The sequence below is a fragment of the Bos indicus x Bos taurus genome, chromosome 15, assembly GCF_003369695.1.
Source record: "Bos indicus x Bos taurus breed Angus x Brahman F1 hybrid chromosome 15, Bos_hybrid_MaternalHap_v2.0, whole genome shotgun sequence".
In the NCBI taxonomy this organism is placed as follows: domain Eukaryota; kingdom Metazoa; phylum Chordata; class Mammalia; order Artiodactyla; family Bovidae; genus Bos; species Bos indicus x Bos taurus.
The window spans coordinates 46,344,644-46,368,081 of NC_040090.1; the positions used below are offsets into that span (position 1 = coordinate 46,344,644).

Here is a 23,438-nt window from a genome sequence, read left to right on the forward strand (position 1 = left end):
GAACCAATTCCCTGAAGATACTGAGGGATGGCTGTGCTTGGTTTTAAGCAGAATTTAGTGTGATGACTTAGCAACTAAAAAACAAAAACAAAGTATGGTTGTGAGTTTTTGTTTAGGCAGATGATTCCTGAAATGTCAGCTTTGTATTTCTGCCTGCCTGCCTGGCTTACAAAGAGCAAGTTGTCAATATTGTTTACTGAATTCGTCTTACTTCCTCACTTTGTTGCTCTACGTTCAAACCTCAGTTCTGATTCTTTCATCTTTTATAGCCATTCTCCCTGTTCCTCTTCTCATTTCTCTTTCACACACTCCCAGCACTTAAAATATAGGAGATAGTTTCTCTAGCCAGAACAAGAATAGGATGCAGAGAGAGAGAGAAAATTAAAAGTGCTAGGTAATTCATTTTCTCTAATTAGACTTTATTCATAGCTCATGATTTCCAGGTAACTTTTAGATGAATTTCAATCTAGATATTAATGTTTTTCCACTTTCTAAGAATTGCTTTGGGAGATATTACCCACTTATATTGGGGGCAGGAGGAGAAGGGGACGACAGAGGATGAGATGGCTGGATGGCATCACTGACTCGATGGACATGAGTCTGAGTGAACTCCGGGAGTTGGTGATGGACAGGGAGGCCTGGTGTCCTGGGATTCATGGGGTTGCAAAGAGTCGGACATGACTGAGCGACTGAACTGAACTGAACCCACTTATAAGCACATTTCCTCATTTGCAATCCCACTCTGCAAGAATCAGATGCCCATTTTCTCTAGCCTAGCACTTCATAATCTTTGAAAATCCTAGTTCTATAGCAAGTCACAGACTGGCACAATAGAAAAAGTACTAGTCTTGGGATGGAGAGACCTGCGCTTGATTTCTGGTTACCCACTATTAGCTGTGTGACATTAGGCAATTAACCCTTACTTTCTGAACCTCAAAATATGTACCTGATGTGAGTATGGGTAGAAAGAGATAATATTTGGGAAGTTTTCTGCTGGATCAGATTATCACGTAGACAGAAATTATTTACTATTCTATTCCACTCTCTACTTTCATTCTCTCTTGATCAGCATTGAGTATAGGTGAGTCAGACTTGTGTATTACCTCTTCTTCAAGGCTATTACAAGTCAGTGAATTCTAGTGTTGTTTGTCTTGCACTGCAGATAGTTTAAAACAATGACACATGAATGTATTCAATAATTTATATGTACTCAAAACTGTTGTCCTGAACAAAATACAAACATAAAGTCTAGACACTGTCAATAACTATGTGTTATTTCTAAACTCTCATTGTTAAGGACAGCCAAGAGATGAAGCAGTGAGAAGGGCCGGAATGAAAAGGAAATTGATCAGAGAGTTCAGCTGTGAAAAAGTATAGCCTTTTCCCTGGTCTCTGCGCTTACTTCCTGATGCTCTTCAGTCCGGGTTCAACACACAGCAGCCAGAGGGGCCCTGTTCTGCCCTGAACCCTCACTCCTAGTAAAAGACAGTCATTACAGTGGCTCAGAAGGTCCTACACGACTTAGCCCCCATTAGTTCTCTTTTTAAACTCACTCAGGTCTAGCCTCACTGGGTTCCTTGCTATTTCCTCCTGTGTCCCAGGCACACTCCCTTTCTGAGAACCTGGCCTCCTTCTGTTCTCTCGCCCGCAGTGCTCCTTCCCTACACATCTATAAAGATCCCTTTGTGACTTCCTTCCACCTAAAATTTCAAAAGCTCCTCCATGACACTCGTTATGTTCCTCCTCTGTTTTTTCCACAGCAGCGACCATTTAGCATACTATGTATTTTGTTGTGTATATTTTAGTGGAATATGAATTTCTATGAGGCCAGACATTTTTCTTTTATTCCCTAATACCTAGAATGATGCCTAGCACACAAAAGGCATTCAGGAAACATGTACTGAATGTTGAAGGATGCCTAATTTCTTTGCTCTGCTGGGCTGCTAAGCTTGTCTGAAATATACTCTATTGTTCCCAAAGTAATGAGGTTCACCAGACCTTCTTCAGCCAGTGCCTATGAGATAAGGACTCTTGTGAAAACGTGAGGCTTAACCTGTTTATTAGGTAATAAAGCAGTCTCTCTCATTTTAGGAAGCTCAATAAGTCTAATCAGGCCATAATTAGTGAAAGATATTATTTCTCTGGTGTATGATAAAAAGGGACAATAGGGCATAATACCACCAATAGGACCAAGCATTCTCCTTTCTCATGGTAAGGGAAGTGTGTGGGAAGACTTAGGAAGACTATTTTGAATCCCTGCCATAGAAGGGGAAACATTCAGTCAAGTTTATCCTGGAGGGACATCAGTATTAAAATTATAAGAGATTTCTGAGCTATTTTCAAATGAATGGATGGCTGGAAGATGCTGATTAGTGATTGAGATATTACCATTTGAGTTGGATTGGCCAAAAAGTTTGTTCGGTTAGTGAACACATTCAATAAAGTTCTTGGTGAAAATGAAATATATGTCTTTTATTTGTACTTAAAACTGAACGAACTTTTTTGCCAGTGCAGTTGGCCAAAACATTTTGATTTGGGGTCAAAGGAAACAATACTGAGAACTATAGATCTGAGACAGTCATAAACATTTGTCCTCCCAAATATGGATCAAGATGGCAACTAAGCAGGTGCGTTTCCCCCCCTTTCCTCCTGATCAAAATAATAATAAAAGATAAAACGCATTACAACAGAGGGGAGTAGGCAGAAGGATATTATCACCAGTAAGTTAAAGAATTTCATACTGTTTTTGGAAAATGAAAATCATGTGGGCAAATATAATGATATTAAAATACACTAGAAAGGAAGCCAAGGTTTGAGTGGAACCCTGGCGACTCCTGATGCCATTGCCCTTGTCTGCTACACACATGCACACACACCTCTCCCATATAACATACACCATACACCTTAAAGCAAGGCTACCGTGACTTATCTATTCACTTCTAGGCAGAAAACACATCTCTTAAATACTGAAGGAAATGGCCAAAGAGATTTAGTACTCCAGAGTAAATCCTTCTCATTTTGGAAATCACACTGGTAATTCCAAAGCAAAACCTGCTGGGTAAACAAGCCCCACCCACATTAACAGGCCTCCTACTCATCCTTCCCAATTAAAGAGACTTAGCAGTAAAACTTACACAAGGCTATGAAATGCATACTGAAGGACAGGCACTATTCTAGGCAATACTGTTGAACAAAACAGGCAAAAAATACATTCTGCCCATATGGAACTCACATTCTAGTAAAGAAAAAACCAACAAGTGTGTGTGTGTAAAAGAGAGATGATTATAAATGCTAGGAAAAATGTAAAACAGGGGAGGAGATGGTGCTGGCATAGAAGGATTATTTTCAAGTTAAGAGTTCTGTATCCAGCTAAGCTACAGTTGAGTGTTAAGAGCAAAATAGAGAGTCTCGGGTATACAAAGATTTAAAAAAATCATGTTCCATCCATCCTATCTGAGAAAGGTACATAAAAATGTGTTTTAGGCAAAACAAGAGTGATAAACTATGACAAGGGTCTTAGAAGACACAGGATTAATCACCAGAAATCTTAGGACGCAGAACTTGAGGGTAAAGGAGTCCCTAGATGGAAGCTGCTTATCAAAACTGTTTCTTTAAAGAGAAGCACTTCTTAAAAAAAAAAGTAGCTGCATTGTTTTCTGCTGCACCTAATTTGTTTACTGCCTCTATTGGATTTTCTTTTCAGTTAGGAATATTAGTTTTTTAATGAAAACAGTCCTTCTTAATCCAAGATTCTTCACTTCAGAAAGATTAAAATACCTTCTTATAATCTTACGACTGTGACCTAGAGATTTACTTTAACGTCTCCTTTTTCTTGTGGTTCAACAGGAGACATTTGTTCAGATTTGTCATAGCTTCCTGTTTGATCTAAGTGTTTATGTCTGATGGGTTTTTCTTTTTGCTCATTTATTGAAAAGTATTTATTATTTGTTAAGATTAACCCCATCCTTTTGTATTAAACCTCATTCCATTTCAAATCTTTTTGACTCTGGGTAAAAGTAAACTTTATGACCAACTAAATTGCTTTACCATGTTAGAGAAGAAATTTGCTTGTGGAGACAATGAAGATTCATAGTTAGAGAAAGCAGGTAGCAAGTTGCTTTAGCAAAAATTCAAAGAATGTAAGTTACTGCAGCTCTGAATTAGGGGGGAAACGGTCTTCATTTTCTAGTTGTCAAGGTGCCTTCAGTAAAAGCCAGCTGAGGCTTCATTCATTATCTGTTTTACTTGGAATGTTTTCCTCCCTGAAGTTAAGCTTTGCTTGTTGCTATGTGTGTGACCGTCCAGTGTTCTTTCTAAAGTAGAATCTGCCTCTTCCTTACTGCTCCATGATTCTTGCCTCCACAAACCCATGAGGTAGTCAGTCTGTTCACTGGGGTCCAGGAGAGGCCTCCGTCCCCTTATTCTCCAGGTGGGTTTTTCCTTCTTAGGCGATGACTTAGATGGCCTTTCCTCAATCCATTCCCATGTTTACCATGTCTTTAAAGCTTCTAGTATTGTGATTATATCTAGATTCTAATATTGATTCAGATTTCTTTCCATCCTCAGTTTTATATTTCTTTGGTAATGTCAAAGGGCAATTTGGATGCTGCAGGAATTCTGAACTACTGGTTTTTGTTTTCTTGTTTTTTTAACTGATCTCATTAACTGAGAGTTTAAGTCCGGTAGCTTTATAGGACACTCATTATGCACTGTGGTTTATTGACCTGGGAGTTTGATTACTTCTTCATGAACAAAGTTGTTCTGATCATTTATCAGTCTTTATTGGATTTAAACATGAGTTAGTTAAATCACTTTTATATGTAAGTTGACTTCTTAGCAAGTCTTTGACGTTGAACATGTTCAGTGTTTTAATTTGACACGTATATTGTAATATGATTACCACCAGAGCAATAGCTAACACCTCCATCACATCACATAATTAACTTCTTGGTGTGTGTGGTAAGAATATTTAAAATCTAGTCTTTAGCAACTTTTTAGTTCATAATATAGGATTGTATAATCACAATGCTGTACATTAGATCTCCAGAACTTATTCAACTTTAAAATATATACATTTATTTACTTGGCTGTGCTAATTCTTAGTTGCTGCCCACAGGATCTTTTTTTTTATTCCATAATACATAAGTTTTATTGAAGTATAGTTGACTTACAATGTTTCAGCAAGGTGATTCAGTTATACATGAACCACATATATTATTTTTCAGATCGTTTTCCATTATAGGGTTCTTACAAGATTTTGACTGTAGTTCCCTGTGCTGTACAGTAAATGTACACAGGATCTTTGATCTTCGTTGCAGCATACAGGATCTTTAGTTGTGGCATGGGGATCTCATTCTGTGCTCCCTGCATTGGGAGCATGGAGTCTTAGCCACTGGACCATCAAGGAAGTCCCATTCATCTTCTGAATGCATGTTTGTGCCCTTAGACCACTGTCTCCCAATTTCCCCATCTTCTTGTAACCACCTAGTTCTACTGTAAATAGAGTTCAGTTTTAGATTAAACATAAGTGATATCAGCATTTGTCTTTTTCTGTCTAACTTATCTCACTTAGCATATTGTTGTCAAGGTCCATCCAGGCTAGGATGCCCTTCCTTCTCATGGCTAACAAATACTCCACTCTGTGTATATATATTGCATCTTCTTTATCTATTCACCCACTGATGGACATATATTTTTTTCAACCTTTTTGTGACCCAAAGTTTAAATCATCACTGCTAACATTAAAATCAAATGATGTTTTAAAAAAAATCAAATGGTAAATATCTATGTTTATATCTCGACTATAATTAATTTTTACAGATCTGTAAAATGACCTAACTAGGCTCAGAATATGCATTGTAGCTGAGATTATACAATATTCTTATCTGTCTTTTTTCATTAGAAAGTGCCATGAAAATAGGGACAGTGTTTTTATTTTTTATTCTCAGCCTTTAGCACTAGCTATAAGAGTTCTTTTAATAATTACTATGCTTGGGGGACTTCCCTGGCAGTCCAGGGGTTAAGACTTCCCTTTCCAATGCAGAGGTGTGGGGGTTCGATCCCAGGTCAGACCTAAGACCCCACATGCCTTGTGGCCAAAAAGGAAAAAGAAAACAATACATAAAACAGAAGCAAATTAAACATCTTAATTACCATGCATATTTAATAATTTAAAAAAATTTTTACTTGTGAGAGATGGAAGAAGCTTTAAAAATTCTGTAATCCAGTGATTTTTAGAATCTATATTCCCAAATCCTAGACTACTGAGGAGGTACCTCAGGGTCTTCCACTGAAGTGAAATGGGAAATACAGTGCCTAGATCTACACCACTTGGACAGAGGATTTGTGCTTTTACCTGTTTGATACTTCTCTGACTCCCAGGTCCTGTGTCAGCTGGGAGTATAGGATGTGCCTTTCTCATACTTACGGGTCTCCAGCTCACCATGCACAGAATATTCTGGGTTCCTCTGCTTAAGTCACCACCACCATTCATTCCATGCTAACTAAAGAATAGTAATATATCCCGAAACCTGCTCTCTCTGTCCCTGATGATTTTATTTACAGAAGCTTTATCTGAGAAGTTTCACTGCTTTAAGGAAGCAGACCTCAAATATCAACTTTATATCTCTTGGTAGGCAGCATGGTGTCTGCAAGGAAGATGAACCTTGGAGACAAATTACCCTTTCACTTACTAGCTATGAATGCTGGAAAAGTGTACCTTATCCTCTTTGCACTTCAGTCTAATCCTTTATCAAATTATCAACCCTTCTACACAAGTATTAAAATGCCTGGCATGTAATAGATACTCATTGTATTCTTCCAACATGATCCTAACTCTGTTTATTACTAAAGTTCAATATCTTTTGAGATGCCTGCCTCATTTTTCTTGTTCCTTTTTAGGCAGTCTTATACAACGACAGATCTGTTTTGGAAAATCATCATGCTGCATCAGCCTGGACTCTATATCTTTCTCGTCCAGAATACAACTTCCTTCTTAATCTTGACAATGTGGAATTCAAGCGCTTTCGTTTTTTAGTCATAGAAGCAATCCTTGCCACAGATCTTAAAAAGCATTTTGATTTCCTTGCTGAATTCAATGCCAAGGTTTGTTATGCAAATTAATTCCTGGTTTCAAAGCAGAAATTATTGTCGATGTTACTGACAAAAGGTATTTTTTTAACGTTAAGTCAGAATATCACTCATGAAGTCATGATAAATCTGGTAAGACAATATATATGCCACTATTAAAAAAATTATAACATGTCCAAAAATAACGATTGCTTGTGACATTTCCAATTATGTCAGTTGAAGCTTTCAGGGACAGATTTGAGAAAGTTATGCACAGTGCCAAGAAAGGCATTTTATGAAATTAAATATGTGTTTCTAAGAAGCCAGTTATTCCTGCTTTGCTGTACCTGTTTCCCTTCTCTATGTTGTGAAGTGTTTAACTGGCTGGTGTGGGAATGGAGAAGTACTTGAGAATGAAGCACTCATTGAATTGCTGTCTATTAGGACTGCCCACTGCGTGCAGTCATCCTAGTTAAGAATAAGGCATACACAGGCTGAAGTTGCTGTCCTCACAGAGCTCACATTCACCATGGAATTGATCACTGCCATTGTGTGATGGTGGTACTAATGGGAGCGTGTTGTATCCCTCAGAGGTTGGGGTGAAAAACCGTTGAGAACCACTGCTTTAGATTCCTGAGGGAAAGAGGCCCCATATTTTGCAGGCAGGAAACCATTGTTTTCTTGATAACATCCTTGCCCTAAAGAAGGTGTTACCTTCAGGGTAGAGGGGCTGGGTGTCAAAGGAGTACACACTTAACCTCCTGGAAGGAGGCCTGTATGTGTCACTGTTGTGATATTGATAAATGAAAAAAAAATTTATGAAAATTTTTATGAAAAATTTATGAAAAAAAATCAGCACAATATCAGTTTGCCTTTAAACTTACTTCATAGCTGTGTAGCTCTATTAATTTAATTTTTATTTTTACTTAAAATTCATTTAAACGCTTAAGTCATAGTAAGTAAACAGAAGTTCTTTTTACAGGTGAAAGATTAGCCCAAAACTTTGGAATCTGTGTTCCTCAGAGATATCTGTTTGTAGTCTCAGGAAAATGTCACATGAGTGACACATGGGGAACAGCTTGCAGATCTTAGTTCCCTGAGCAGGGATTGAACCCAGGCCTTGGCAGTGAAAGCAGAGTCCTAACCACTGGACTACCAGGGAATTCCCTAGACTACATACTTTCAATCTTAAGAGCTCGCCTTTCTTTTAACTGTTTTCTGTGGTGGTGGTCTACATAGAGTTCCTTTAACAAAATGGGTGGATGCCAGGGAATTCCCAGGAGGTCCAGGTTCAATCTGCTAGGGAACTAAGATCCCTCAAGTCATGCAGCACAGCCAAAAAAAAAAGGAGGGAGGATGGTGGATGCCACTAAAAATCTAATATTACAGTACAGTTCCAAAGTCACTAATCTGGCCCTCTCACTTTATTTCTTACAAGAGAAATTTGAGTTCTTGAAAGGCATGGTAATTTGCCTGATAACTACCATTTATTTAAATAACAATGTTAGCGTTTACTATGAACTGTGCATTTTTCATTCGTTAATCCTCAGGCAATACAACTAGATTGATATTATTTTTCCTATTTTATAGATGAAGAAAGATAGACTCAAAGAGCTCAAGTAATTTTTCCAGCATTACTCAATGATTGGTAAATCATACTAAGGCAGGATTTAGAACCATAGAGATCAGCTTTTAAGACTTGTATTCTTTCAGCTATATCACTGTGCCTTTTGCAGTTAGATCTTTAAGCATGCCTTTCTGAGACAAATAGTTACAATTCTTATATGATTTGCTTTTGCATATACATATATATTTTATGTCATATATACTAATATGTACAATATACAATATACACAAATTATAATTTTCTGCAGTAATCACAAATATTGAAACTCATGGTTTGTTCTGCTTGTATAATACAGTGCTCTACTTCCACTGAAACAAAGCTGTAAATGACACTTCAAAGAGAAATTTAACCCATAGAGGTACATGTCATGGCACAAACAAAAGAAACATTTATTGAAATTCCTTCCTGTCCAGAGGACAGGAAACAGTTTTAAGATAATCCAGTAAAAAACAAAAGTTGGGGAATTCCCTGGCAGTCCAGTGGTTAGGACTCCATGCTTTCACTGCCATGGGTGAGGATTCAAACCCTAATCAGGGAACTAAGATACCACAAGCCAAACAGCGCAGCCAAAAATAAACAAAACAAAAAACAGACTCTTGTGCCCTCAGTACCTACAATAATTCTGTTTTTCCAATGATAGGCCAATGATGTAAATAGTAACGGTATAGAATGGAGTAATGAAAATGATCGCCTCTTAGTGTGCCAGGTGTGCATCAAACTGGCAGATATTAATGGCCCAACCAAAGTTCGAGACTTGCATTTGAAATGGACAGAAGGCATTGTCAATGAATTTTATGAGCAGGTAAGTTGAAACATGGGATTGGTGGGACTTTTAAGAGCTGTCATCTGAAGACACTGCCTTTTGGATTTGGACAGCTACATTAAATACTTGAAATGAGTTGCTTTAACCAAAAATGGTTAGAAATTGTTGCATTTGCTCTGGTTTTAATATTGTCTCAGCTCCTTTGCCTTTGTTGCTAAAATTGAAAGACAGAAGTTAAAAAAAAAAAAAAAGTAATAGCTTATTGTCAATCTGGAGTAGGTTGAATATACTCCAGTCTAGAGCTAAGGGAAGACTACATTATGATTCCAAGATCCCTTTCAACCTTGAAAACCTATATAACCTAAGCATAATTTATTTCCAAAAGAAGCTGTTTAGTTGATTCAGCATATATTTAGACTGTATTTTTAAAGTATCAAGCCATTTTCAACTCTGCTATAGAAAGACTGCCTTAGAAACATCAACTGGGTTGATGGGTTATGTAGGATCAAAGTCCTGGCAAAGGGTAAGAAATCAGAGCTAGAAATGGGGACAAAGTAGACACTCAGTGGCTTTCAGGGTTCTAAGATATCAACATGCTGTTTTCTCATGGGTTTTTAAATGTTGTCTTTAAAATGATCCTACTATTTTGCAGTCTTTACCTATTTTTTTGTACAATTTTGAGGCTCCCTACACTGTAGAAAAATACTGATTTCCCCACAAGTCTAATGTTACATTATCTCAAATACAAAATAACAAATACATACTCTTAACTGGAATTGTATTCCTTGGGAATCCTTACTAGACCCTGATCAAGAAAGATCAAGAGGTTTACCAAGTAAACTTCTGGGTCAGGGCTTTCTCACCATGAGTTGCTACTCTGGTAGGAGTGACGCACTGCATACTTACAAACCATGCACACTTATCTGTTACACCTTGTCACACCCAGACTGTACTGAGTGACCAGCAAATGTACCATGTCTTTCACCTACCTTAGCTAAACATCCCAATAAAATAGTGTATACTGTGCTGTTTACAAGTTAACAAAATACCATACTGTGTAATTATGAAAACAGATTAGTAAAATCTTAGTAATAATCTTAGAATAATTTTCACTGATACATTTGAACTAAATTATGTATAATTTTAAGAAATAAAGTTATAAATATTTAATTTGTAGATTGCAGTATGTATAGTGGTTTGCATATTCCTATCCTCATTCTCAGAGATAATTGAAGACTGCCTCAGGCTTCAGTTCATATTCACAAAAGAATTTTATGCTAGGGAAAATTCTGTCTTTATATTATCTGTACAAACATTAGTAATAAAGTGGTAGAAAATGCCCGTTTTAGAAAATCCACTAATTCAGTGAAAGAAAATGAGATAATTTCATTTAGATGCATTTTATAATATATCTTTAAAGTATAGAGATTAATTCTTATTAAGCAAACTTGGAAGCCATGCCTGAGGTTGAATCCTGGCTCTTCTTCCTTACCAGCAATGTGACCTTGGGTAAGTTACTTAACCTCTCTGTGCCTCAATTTCCTCATTGAGAAAACAGGAATATTGATGGTACCTACCTCATAAGGTTGCTTTGTGGATTAAGTGAATTAATACATGTCAAGTTCTTATAACAGTTTTCTGACACATAAGTGCTCAATAAAATATTATAATTCCAGGTCACACAAAAAAACAATATTTCAGACAGTTTCACTTAATCTTTCTAAGTTTCATTATTCCTGTGTCAAAGGAGAAAAATGATATACTTGATAACCCTAACACAGTGGTCATGAAGGTTAAATGTGTATAGGAAGTCAGCCCTCATCAAAACCATCAGATTTCCTTCTGTCTTGTTATGCTATTCAGCTTTCTTTAGATACGGATGCAAATTTCTAACCTTGCTCAACCTTTTTTTTAATTAATTTCATTATACTGTCTTTATTTGTACTTCTATAGCCATTACATCAGGCTTCCTTGATAGCTCAGTTGGTAAAGAATCCACCTGCAATGCAGGAAGATCCTCTGGAGAAGGGATAGGCTACCCACTCCAGTATTCTTGGGCTTCCCTTGTGGCTCAGCTTGTAAAGAATCCTCCTGCAAGGCGGGAGACCTGGCTTCAATCCTTGGGAAGATCCCCTGGAGAAGGGAAAGGCTACTCACTCCAGTATTCTGGCCTGGAGAATTCCAAGAGGTTGCAAAAAGCCCATTACATGCCATGGGCTTAGAAAAACCAAATTCCTATTTAAAAGTCAAATGTACGAAACTGTAGAATCCTATGAATAAACCCACCTAGATACATTTTTTAAATATTATTAATGTTCATCCTCACAGGAAACAAAGCCATGTAAGTTTTTTAATCTCAGGACAGTTTCTGGTTGTCTCCTCAGGATTGTGTTGGCTCAGCACAGATACACACTGCTTGCCTACAGAACTTGTGCACTGTGAAGAGTATTCACCCTCCACCAGTTCAGATACTCGGCACTAAAATGTTAATATTGTTACTACTGTTTGAGGACTGCTCAGCACCGTGCTCAATATATACTGCTTGTCATCCTATAGCAACCCTGTAGATGATTATTCACATCTTACACGTGAATTAGGCATAGAGCTGGCCCAGCACCACACAGGCTGTAGGCAGCAAAGGAGGTTCTGAAATCATGTGTCTGATCTCCAGCTGTGCTCTCCAGAGCCCTGGGGACCACAGATCGCCGGCCAGGCAGTTGGGGCAAATCCTCACCTCAAACACAATTGCTCTACCTCTTTCTGTTTTACATATTCTAATTTAGATTCATTAAAGGGTTCTGCTGTTACAAAAAAAAGGGAGATGTTGAAAAGCATTAGAAAAGTCAATTCTACATTTGAGGTACAACTGCAACAAAAAATGTTTCTATTATACCATCTCCCCCCTAGGGGAAAGAGGATCTATGTCTGATACTATAGAATTTCGACAATTTATATAGAATTTATATATTCTAGTAGTATAATTTTGATTTGTTCATAACTATTTGCTTAACTTAGTTGAAAAGATGTATATTTTTCTTGCTGCCTGTATATCAACCATACTGGTTGACTGGGAGTGTGAGAATAAAGTCTTGTTTAGGATTTTTCAAATAGTAGAAAAAGTTTTATAGTTGGAATGACAGAGTAATTTTCATTGATACTTCTTTCTAAAAATTATTTTGAGTTAGACTGTTCTTGATTAAAAAAACCTCAAGGTAAATTTTAACAACAAAGCTCAGTGATTCTCTCAGCAGTTAAAGATGTACTTTCCTTTTTAATATGATCAGGGAGATGAAGAAGCAAATCTTGGTTTGCCCATCAGTCCCTTCATGGATCGTTCTTCTCCTCAACTAGCAAAACTCCAGGAATCTTTTATCACCCACATAGTGGGTCCCCTGTGTAACTCCTATGACGCTGCTGGTCTGCTACCGGGTCAGTGGATAGAATCAGAAGAGGACGATGATACTGAAAGTTGTTATGAGGAAGAAGATGCTGAAGAATTAGATACAGAGGATGAAGAAATAGAGGACAATCTAAATTCTAGTAAGAATATAGGGATACTGTCGTTTCTTTAATGTTGTTAATTGCAAATGTCCATTTAATTTGGATTTGGGTCTTTCCTTTTAAAGATACAGTAGTTATATCTTAAGTACTGTCTAAGTGTGCAGACTGAATAATCTCGGTTTGAGTAGCTACTGCTTGGGCACCATGTGAATGCTATCATACAACAAGCATTCTGAGTTAAAGCAGCATCTCTGGAGATGCTGTCCTCCAGCCAGTGCTCTTCAGCAGGCTCTGCCTGTGCACGCATGATGGAGCTGTTGCCAAATCTGAACTTAGGTGAGGTGGCTGGTCTCAAGGACTAGTCCTCCTTTGCCTAACCCCTTCTCACACCATGCACTCCTGTTAACATACCCTTCATATAGACTTGGGAATAGTTCATTCAACCCAGTTGGGAGAAGAGGAAAATATATACTCTTTTGACTCTGAGGAAAACCAAGCTTTATAGCATTATGGCTTTGAAGTACCAAATTGTAAGGCATAGTTTTTCTATATAAAGCAATATAAACCAACGAGTGTAAATGGAAGATGAAAAAGACATTGTCACCTTTGCAACTATAAATTAAACTAGTTATTTGCTCTTTAATGTAGGGTTTAAATTATATCTAGCTGTTTTTGTTTCCCAAGCATGCTATATAAATCAGAACAGATAACATAGCGTGGAACAAGATAATAAAAGAACTTTTCCCCACCCTACCTTGTATTCAGGAGTAGCATAGTGAAGAGTAATTGTATGGCATTTCCATCTGATGTCATCTTGGGAAAGTTGACTTGTAAAAATTATTTATGCTCACCAAAATTTTGATAATTGTGTTTAATTCAACACATTTTTAAAAAATCCCTTAGAAGGATGGTTTTTAACTTTGCATTATTATCATTTGAAATTTCAATACTATCCTCCTTTTGCCCCACAACTCCCACCCCCACCATCTTCCCTAATACCTTATTTTTTACCATAATACTTAACACTATCCAACACACGAGTGTCTTGCTTCTTTGCTTATCTAGGTCTTCCCACTAGAAGGAGAGCCCCATGGTGCAGAGATTATTTTAATCTTACTATAACTTTAAACCCAGTGCTTAAATAAATGCCTGGGATGTAACAGGCGCTCAGATATTTATTGAATGATTGAATCATATTGCTATGATTAGAATACACATGTGTTAAATTTCACAGAACCACAAAGACGGAAAGGCAGACGGCAAATATTTTGTCAGCTAATGCACCATCTCACCGAAAACCACAAGATATGGAAGGAAATCATAGAGGAAGAAGAGAAATGTAAAGCTGATGGGAATAAACTGCAGATGGAGAATTCTTCCTTACCTCAAGGAGATGAGATTCAGGTCATTGAAGAAGCAGATGAAGAGGAAGAGAGACAGCTGGAATAAAAGAAAAGGCATGTTGAAGAAGTGCCTTGGGCCATGCCTTATGTCGATGTCATTGCCCAGTGCTCACCACCCTGACTTGGAGCTGACCGCTCCTAGGTCGACAGGCCCTAACACTGTGAGAGGATCCTTGCTGTGCCAGCGTTTCCCACTCCCATGCACTTTTTCACCACACGGATGAAAAGTATCCTTAAGAGCTTGGTTTCAGTTGACTTGTGTTGCCAAGCCCATACTCAGTGCTTTTACTGGTGTATAAATACTTTGTCATAATACTGCTTTGCTGAGTAGAAGGCTTTTATTGTTCATGAGGCAGGAGCTGTACCTAAAAACTCAAGTAATTCACTGTAGTTTCCTAAGTGGCCAACTTTCTGCTTTCTTAAAGACATGATTTAAAAAAAAGAAAAAACAACAAGGGAATTCCACTCAGCGCCTTCACTGCTATGGCCCAGGTTTAATCTCTGCTTGAGTTCAGTCCCCGGCCAGGGAACTAAGATCCTGCAAGCCGCTCAGCACAGCCAAAAACAAACAAAAAACCCCCAAACAAAAAGCCCCACAAAACAGGATTCATATTGTATTTCCAAATGTGTCTTTTATGTCTTTGACTGTTTTGGGGGAGGTGGGGAGGAGCAGTCTCTGTCTATCTAAAAAGAGAAATCCAGTGTTGCCTTCCTGAGGGGTCTGTTTAATGCAGTACACTGTTCGGTGTTCTCCAGCTAGGTTTATCCATGAAGGACTGAGTAACCTTTGTTATATTTAACAAAACCCAGGTGCATCAATTTTTGATGCTTTTTACTGTTTTGTTTTTAAATCTACTACTACGTGTATGTTCTTTCTCAGAGTATTCAGGTTTGCCGTGGACATCTGAAGTCTGAATTCCAGTCTTATCAATTTTATATTCCATGGTTGAATTTTAAAGCTGTTTAGGTTTAACAATGAAGGAATTTTATTCTTTAGTCAAAACTGTTCTTATTTTTACTCTTGCTCAGGATTAGTATTTGTAAACACTGAGTTTAATATAAACACAAATTTGTCAGAAGAAAAACAAAAACCTGTCCTAATATTGACATTAACCTTTTATGAAACAAGCATTATTCTCTCTTCTTGAATTTGAGACTAATTAAAGCCAAGGAAAAGGAGATGTCTGTCTTTTGCCTTACTACAAAAATCAGATGCAATTAATCGTATCAAAGATAAAGAACAAATGAAATAGTGTGTGCTCTAAAGGTCACATGTTGAATAAGTAATTGAATATGTGCTTAATCTTTAGATCCCTATCTTGGGTGTCATGTGTTTAGTTACTATAAAACCCATGTTCATCTTTCTGTTAATCTCCTTTTGCCTTGAGACTACACAACAAAAATGACCTATGACTACTCAGTACATCTGGAACCCAACTACAAGTCTAGTTTCTGAGATAAAGTAAATGATGGGAGTACTTATTTAATTTTTATATTAAAAGTATTAAATATTTTGGTAATACCATTTACACAAAAGCATATTAAGATAATTCAATGAACCATATTTACAATGTTTATAAACTTGCTAGGGTCCAGATATATACCCTGGTTGTGAAAAATTTTTGAATATATAAAGTACAAGCCAGAATGATAGCAAGATGGTAGGCCAATATTTTCCATTATTCTTAAGAGACCATATTATATTTTGAATCCATGTGGCTTTGGAAAATAAGTTATGTAACATTTTTTGTTTTCCAAGATAACTCCTTTTTTAAAATTAATTTTTATTAGCGTATGGTTGATTTACAACAGTGTGCTGGTTTCTGCTGTATGGCAGAGTGAGTCAGTTATACATATACCCACTCTTTTAGGTTCTATTCCCATATAGGTCATTACAGAGTATTGAGTAGAGTTTCCTGTGCCAGGTAATTCCTTTAAAGTATGATGTCAGCAAGCAATTTCTTAACTATCTAGATTATATAGCTTATCTGAAAGATATCAGTTAAGGACCCATGGAAGTGTTGAAAGTTTTGATCCTGTATAATATCAGAATATTTAATGAATCACTAAGCTTTATTTATTTGATACTTTGAGTGCTGAACTCCTTCCTACTATTTTTGCTACCATTGTCACATCATTGTAAACCGGTCCCTCATTACTGAGTAATAAAATTGTATCTAATTTACTGAGTTTGCCCTTACAGTGTATATATCCTTTGCTTCTGTTTTTCTAGAGTACATTTTCTGTCCTGCAGAAATACATTTCTGCTACTGAAAAGTACATATATATATATAAAAATTCATACACATGCATATGTACATAATGAGACAAATTTCCTTACTATTTTACTAAAACATTGTATTGGGTTTTTTAATGTATATTTTTATTTTCTCAAAAGCAGCATGTTTTTATGCTATTATAATGATATTACTGAAAACTCATTAAGTTAACCTTTAAATTATTTAACCTTTACTAAGTAATTGACATATATTAAAATAACCCAAATACTAAAAAAGTATTCTTCCTGAAACTTAAATTCATAAATTGTAAGAAATGAATGTGAGTGTATGTTAAGTATAAACAGCACTAGTAGATGGAATCTTACTTGAGAAATTGCAGCCAGTCGTATTGCAGGTCCTATTTTGGTTATTAATGAGACTAATTTTTTAATTAGAATCATTTTCATCATGAATTCGCTGTTTTAAGTCACTGGTCTTACAAATAATCTTGTAGTGCTATAATATCTGTGTGTTTACTGACATTTTTCTCCATAAAAGGCTATTTTTTAAAGTTACTTCATGATTTGAAGACTGTTCTGCTCTTCTCACTCTGATGCTGTTAAATTTTTATACTTATTTTTATAAGAATCCTAGGAATTCTGGCACTGCTTCAGTCTCTGTCTATATTGCATCATCTCATAGGAACAACCTTCACAGAAGAGATGAGTAGAGCCAAGCCATTCTTTACTGTAGCTGCCAGGCCAGTCAGCAGCTCTAGAGGGTGTTTGTTGGGGGTTGGGGGAGCAGTGACTGTTTTGTGGAGCAGGGATGAAAGTGTCCCAGAGATTTTAATGCTGAGAACTGAAGACTTAATGAGTTAGCTCAGAGGTGATGCCTTGTGGACAGAGAATAACAGCATGTGTAGAGGCCAGGAGAAGAGAAAGCATACCCACCTTGGAGGAGCCAAGAGATTTAGGGTAGCTGGGACTTAAGAGTGCAAGAAGGAATGGTAGAGAGAAGGTGGTTCATGAAGGGCCTTTTAAAGCACAACAGGACACTTAAAACCCTTTCAATTTTTCCCCATTTCCCTTTGGAATAAAGTTTAATCTGTAAGTGACAATTAGATTCACATTTTGTGAGGATCATTCAACTAACATACCATGTTGAGTGGAAGAGTAAGATTAGATATGGGGAAACCTCAGTGATCTAGATAGACTAGGATGGGTTGTAGGACAACAGTAAAGCAAATGGACTTAAGATTTAAAACATAGAATCAATTTGCCCCAATTAATTGGATGTGATGGTAAGAAAGATGATGAGAGTAACTTTCAGGTTTCTGATCTGGACAACTGTCAGTGTCATTCACAGAGGTAGGGTATGCCAGAGAAGGAGATTTTGGATGTGATAGTGAGGTGTGTATGTGTTCTGTTGGTTCTCTCTCTCTCTGGAGAACTTTGACAAAACAGCCAAACACAAGGAAACAGACGTAGGAAAGAATAGCAGAAATAGCCGATTTAGACGTCCCAATATCTTCAGACTATACATCGCATTATCAAAAACAATACAAAATAATGATGTATGAAATGTTTAAGAAAATATGGAATGACAAAGGTGAACAAGCAGTAAGAAATTTTAAAAGTATCCAAACTTCTCAGCACCAACAATGGAAACCAGAAAAGACTACATTATCTTCTCATACTCACGATGTGTTAGGCGTTATTCTTAGTGATAACTTCGATATGTGATAAAAAAAATATGTAAGATGCTTAAATCACAGTCCTTATAATGTAGGTATATTATTGTCACAACCCTCATAATGTAGGTATATTTTTGTCACAACCTTTATAGGTATTATCATCTGTTTTGTAGGAAATTCACCAGGTACATAAAACAAATGTACTTATCTGTTAGTCTCAAAGATGCATAAATCAAAAGTTGGTAGAACTTTTTTGGTAGAGAAAATGGACAAATCTACAACTCAAGCAGGAGACCTAACACTCAGTAAGTTAAATAGACCAGAAATTAGTAAAAATAGCACAATGAACAGTCTTGATTTGTTGGACATACACTGAACCTCAAATCCAACAAAGAATATTTTGTTAAACATTGAAGGAACATTTATAAAAGTTGACCACAGGAACTGTATTCAATATCCTTAATAATATCCTAATGGAAAAGAAAAAAAAGTTGACCACACGCTTGTCTATAAAACAAGTTTCAATAAATTTCAAAGATGTATCAAACCATGTTCCATGATCACAAAACAATTAATTAGAAATAAATAGCAAAGAACTCTGAAAACTATGAATGCTGGATAGATTTAAGAAATTGCTCCTAAATAACTTCAGAGTCAAAAATGGTAACAGGAGGGCGCTAGTGGTAAATAGCTGCCTGCCAATGCAAGAGATGTGGAGTTCGATCCCTGGGTCTGGAAGATCCCCCGGAGAAGGAAATAGCCCACTCCAGTACTCTTGCCTGGAAAATTCCATGGGCAGAGGAGCCTGGTGGGCTACAGTGCTTGGGGTCATGAAGAGTCAGACATGGCTGAGCACACGCATGCACCCATTTCACAGGTGAGGAAAACAAGACAGAGACCACATGACTAGAAGCGAAAGAAGAGGACAAACGGGAAAACTGGCAGGGAACTACTGTACGTGGATGACCTTCCCTCTTGGCCTGTTGCTACACCTGAGAACCTTGCTCTGGAGGGGTCCTTCGAGTTCTCTACTATGAAATGTTCTCATTTCCTTTCATAGCCTTTCACAGGCTCTTCACCTGGGAAGCTTTCTAAACCTGATGCCCAGGCTACAAACCAGACCGGTTTAATCAGAATGTGGAGGAAAGGGTGGAACTTAGGTATCAGCATTTTGCAAAAGTCCCACGAGGTTCCAGTGAGCATCCAAGGTTGAGAATCAATAAACTAGAAGTGCATGAGGGGTGGGCATGAAGGAGGAACACCCAGATCTGCCTTACCCTGCCTGTCACCCCCACCATCTTCTATCACCTGCTCCTCAGGTACCTCCTCCCTGTCCTAGGGCTGCTGCTGAAGCTCCAGTCAGGACACACCCCTTAACTGCTTTCCCCTACATTTGCTGTCCCCTTCCTGTTGACGGCCCAAAGGGACTCTGCAGGTTAAACATTCACAGCCAGGAATTCCTGAGCACTCCTGTGGTTAGGACTGTGTGCTTCCACGCTGGGGGTATGGGCTGGATTCTTGGTCGGGAATCCTGTAAGCTTGGAGGTGTGGGGGGCGGGGGGGGGGGGGTGAATTCACAGCCATCTCTAGGTGCCCTGGATTAGTCTGTCAGACAATGGCAGAAACTGTTCTTGCTCCTGATTCTAATGGAATCAGTTACAGTAAATGGTCTTCTAAGAAGCCCAGTCTCCTTAGACAAATGGAAGTAAGCAAGGGCTGCCTCTAATGGGATGAAGGACCAGAAATGAGCTGTCTAAATGGAGTGGTGTCAAAGCAGCTGCTGTATTAAGTGAAAGACACTGAAGGCTTCAAATCCTTGTTAACTGGACACTCCCGGTGAGGAGGTGCAGCAAAAGAGACCTGCAGAACCCAGGCTTCAGGCTCCAGGGTGGGATTTCCAATTAGAAAAGGCCCCAAGGGAGATGTTGTGGGCAGAGGTCACCAGTTCCCCATTTACTTCCTATATCCTTCCTTTGCCCCGTCTTCCCACCCTCACCCCTGCTCTGCCCTAGTGTTTGAAAAGATTTCTTGGAGTCATATTCTTACTTAGTTTAAGAGGGAATTTCTGTCCCAAACCCCTCCTCTGGGCTCCGGTGTCCTCCACTTGAGTGTTAAGAGCAGCCGAGATTACGATGCCTGATACCTCCTGGCACTGTTCCGTTCTGGGAACCAGGACTCTCAGGAGTCGCTTATCAGGAAACATTTTTCATGTCCATAATCTTTCCCATTAAGAGGGATGCTGCTCAGCACTGTTTATCCATTATTAATTCACTCATTCAACAAATATTTTCAACACCAACAAGGTGAATCTCCTGTTTCTTCTACAAGTACTGGACAGCCCAGGAGCAGAGATAAGTATGTGCACATGGCAGGACACTCACTGGAGTTGCAGCTCAAATGCTACACAGAGATGTCACTGACAAAAATCCCTTGTCGATATGCTCAAGTTCATGCTCATTTGATCATGGGCAACCACATGGATTTAGAAAAGGCAGAAGAACCAGAGATCAAATTGCCAACATCCGTTGGATCATCGAAAAAGCAAGAGTTCCAGAAAAACATCTGCTTTATTGACTATACCAAAGCTTTTGACTGTGTACACCACAACAAACTCTGGGAAATTCTTAAAGAGATGGGAATAGCAGATCACCTGACTTGCCTCTTGAGAAATCTGCATGTAGGTCAGGAAGCAGCAGTTAGAACTGGACATGAAACAACAGACTGGTTCCAAGTAGGGAAAGGAGTTAAGTCAAGGCTGTATATTGTCACCCTGCTTATTTAACTTATATGCAGAGTACATCATGAGAAATGCTGGGCTGGAAGAAGCACAAGCTGGAATCAAAATTGCTGGGAGAAAATCAATAACCTCAGACATGCAGATGACACCACCCTTATGGCAGAAAGTAAAGAAGAACTAAAGAGCCTCTTGATGAAAGTGAAAGGACAGTGAAAAAGTTGGCTTAAAGCTCAACATTCAGAAAACTAAGATCATGGCATCCAGTCCCATCACTTCATGGCAAATAGATGGGAAAAGAGTGGAAACAGTGTCAGACTTTTTTAGGCTCCAAAATCACTGCAGATGGTGACTACAGCCATGAAATCAAAAGGTGCTTGCTCCTTGGAAGAAAACCTATGACCAACTTAGCATATTAAAAAACACAGATATTACTTTGCCAACAAAGGTCTGTCTAATCCAAGTTATGGTTTTTCCAGTAGTCACACATGGATTTGAGAGTTGAACTATACAGAAAGCTGAGTGCCGAAGAATTGATGCTTTTGAACTGTGGTGTTGGAGAAGACTCTTGAGAGTCCCTTGGACTGCAAGAAGATCAAATCAGTTAATCCTAAAGGAAATCAGTCCAAATTATTGGAAGGACTGATGCTGAAGCTGGAACTCCAATACTTTGGCCACCTGATGGGAAGAACTGACTCCTTGGAAAAGACCCTGATGGTGGGAAAGACTGAAGGCGGGAGGGGAAGGGGACAATAGAGAATGAGATGGTTGGATGGCACCACCGACTCAATGGACATGGGTTTGGGTGAACTCCGGGAGTTGGTGATGGACAGGGAGGCCTGACGTGCTGCAGTCCATAGGGTTGCAAAGATTCAGACACGACTGAGCGACTGAACTGAACTGACTGAATCATATTATTTGCAGTATGTAAGGAGATTTCTGGGAGGAAAAAGTTAGACTGTGGTCATTCCCCTGGTTGATGTGACGATTATCTTGCACTTATACAAATATGTAATCGTTATGTTGCACATATGAAACAAATATGCTAACTATGGCTATAAAAAAAAAAAGACCTAGTAAGTGGTGAGGGGAAACCAGTATTGTAGACACAAACACTTTCTGCTTATGTGTGCCAGACTAATTTCTAGACCCCATCTGCTGGCAGACATTGGACACTTACACTGTATACATCGATTACACTGAATACCGCTTACACTGAATACGTCGATTTCAGAAATGGACAGGACAGAGTTTGCCTGTAAAGGTCCACCTGTTATAGCTGAACTTGGCAGGAAAAGGTAGACAGTAATACCTGCAACGCCTTAACCTTCTGAAGACAACACTGAGACAATTTAGGGATTGAATGAGAGATAGAAAAGAGAAAGGTCTGATTGCCTACCTTTCCTTTCTGGAAAACATTGTCTCCAGTGGTTTAGACCACCTTTTTGGAACCATATGACCTCTGGCCACAGTTGTCTGATCCAAGAATTTACACCAAACCCAAATTCTAACCCATAGATTAAGCTTTAGTCCATCACATTCCTCCTTAAGAATTTGGACTAGTAAGGAACTATCAGATAAGAGATGCTGGACTAAAAGGTCATTGCAATGGGTCTAATTCATATGTTGAAACCTAATCCCCAGTGAGATGATGTTTGGAAGTGGGCCTTTGGGAGGCAGTTAGGCCAAGAGGGCTATTATGCACAGAAGGATTAACATCAGAAAATTTGGGAAGTTCCCTGGCAGTCCAGTGGTTATGAGTGCCATGGGCTCAGGGTTCAGTCTCTACTCAGGGAACTAAGATCCCACAAGCTGCTTGGTGCACCCCCTCAAAAAATTTTTTTATTAATGTAATTAAGCACTTTAACCAATTAAAGGAGAAGAAAGAATTACTACCTCGATAAATGCAAAAAATAATAAAAGTCAATCATTTAAGAAAAAGAAGAGGAATGAAAAAAGAATGGATGAATGGAAGAGAGGGAAAAAATATCAACCTAAAACGTAAGTTTGGGGGGTATGCATAAAAGAAATGACAGTGTCCCATATTTAACAATGAAATGTCAGTCATTCCCTCAAACAGACAAGAATGCTCACCATCACTTTTCATCAGCACTCTACTGGAGGTTCTAACCAAAACAGTAAGAAATAAAATCCATTAAAATTGGAAAGGACAAAACATACCAGTCATTATTTACAGACGATATTACTGTCTAATAGGAAATCCCAAAGAATTGAGATAAAGAATTAAATTATTCAAAATAGAAAGTTTGGCACTATTGTCACATACTATCGATACACAAATTTCTACTGCATTTTTCCCCATCAGCTCAGGTGGTACAGAATCTGCCTGCAATGCAGGAGACCAAGGTTCATCTCTGGGTCGGGAAGATTCCCTGGAGAAGGAAATGGCAACCCACTCCAGTATTC

General features: G+C 38.2%; 1 protein-coding gene across 1 annotated transcript in view; it reads left to right on the forward strand.

The window, feature by feature from the left end:
• The window catches only part of PDE3B (phosphodiesterase 3B), a 162,037-nt gene extending 145,485 nt beyond the window's left edge, over nt 1-16,552 (forward strand). Inside the window, exons 13-16 of the mRNA XM_027563346.1 lie at nt 6,901-7,104; nt 9,336-9,497; nt 12,743-12,998; nt 14,194-16,552. Coding sequence (XP_027419147.1) covers nt 6,901-7,104; nt 9,336-9,497; nt 12,743-12,998; nt 14,194-14,408 — 837 coding nt within the window. The 3' untranslated portion in view covers nt 14,409-16,552. The remainder of the gene's footprint in view (nt 1-6,900; nt 7,105-9,335; nt 9,498-12,742; nt 12,999-14,193) is intronic.
• The last annotated feature ends 6,886 nt before the right edge of the window (nt 16,553-23,438 follow it).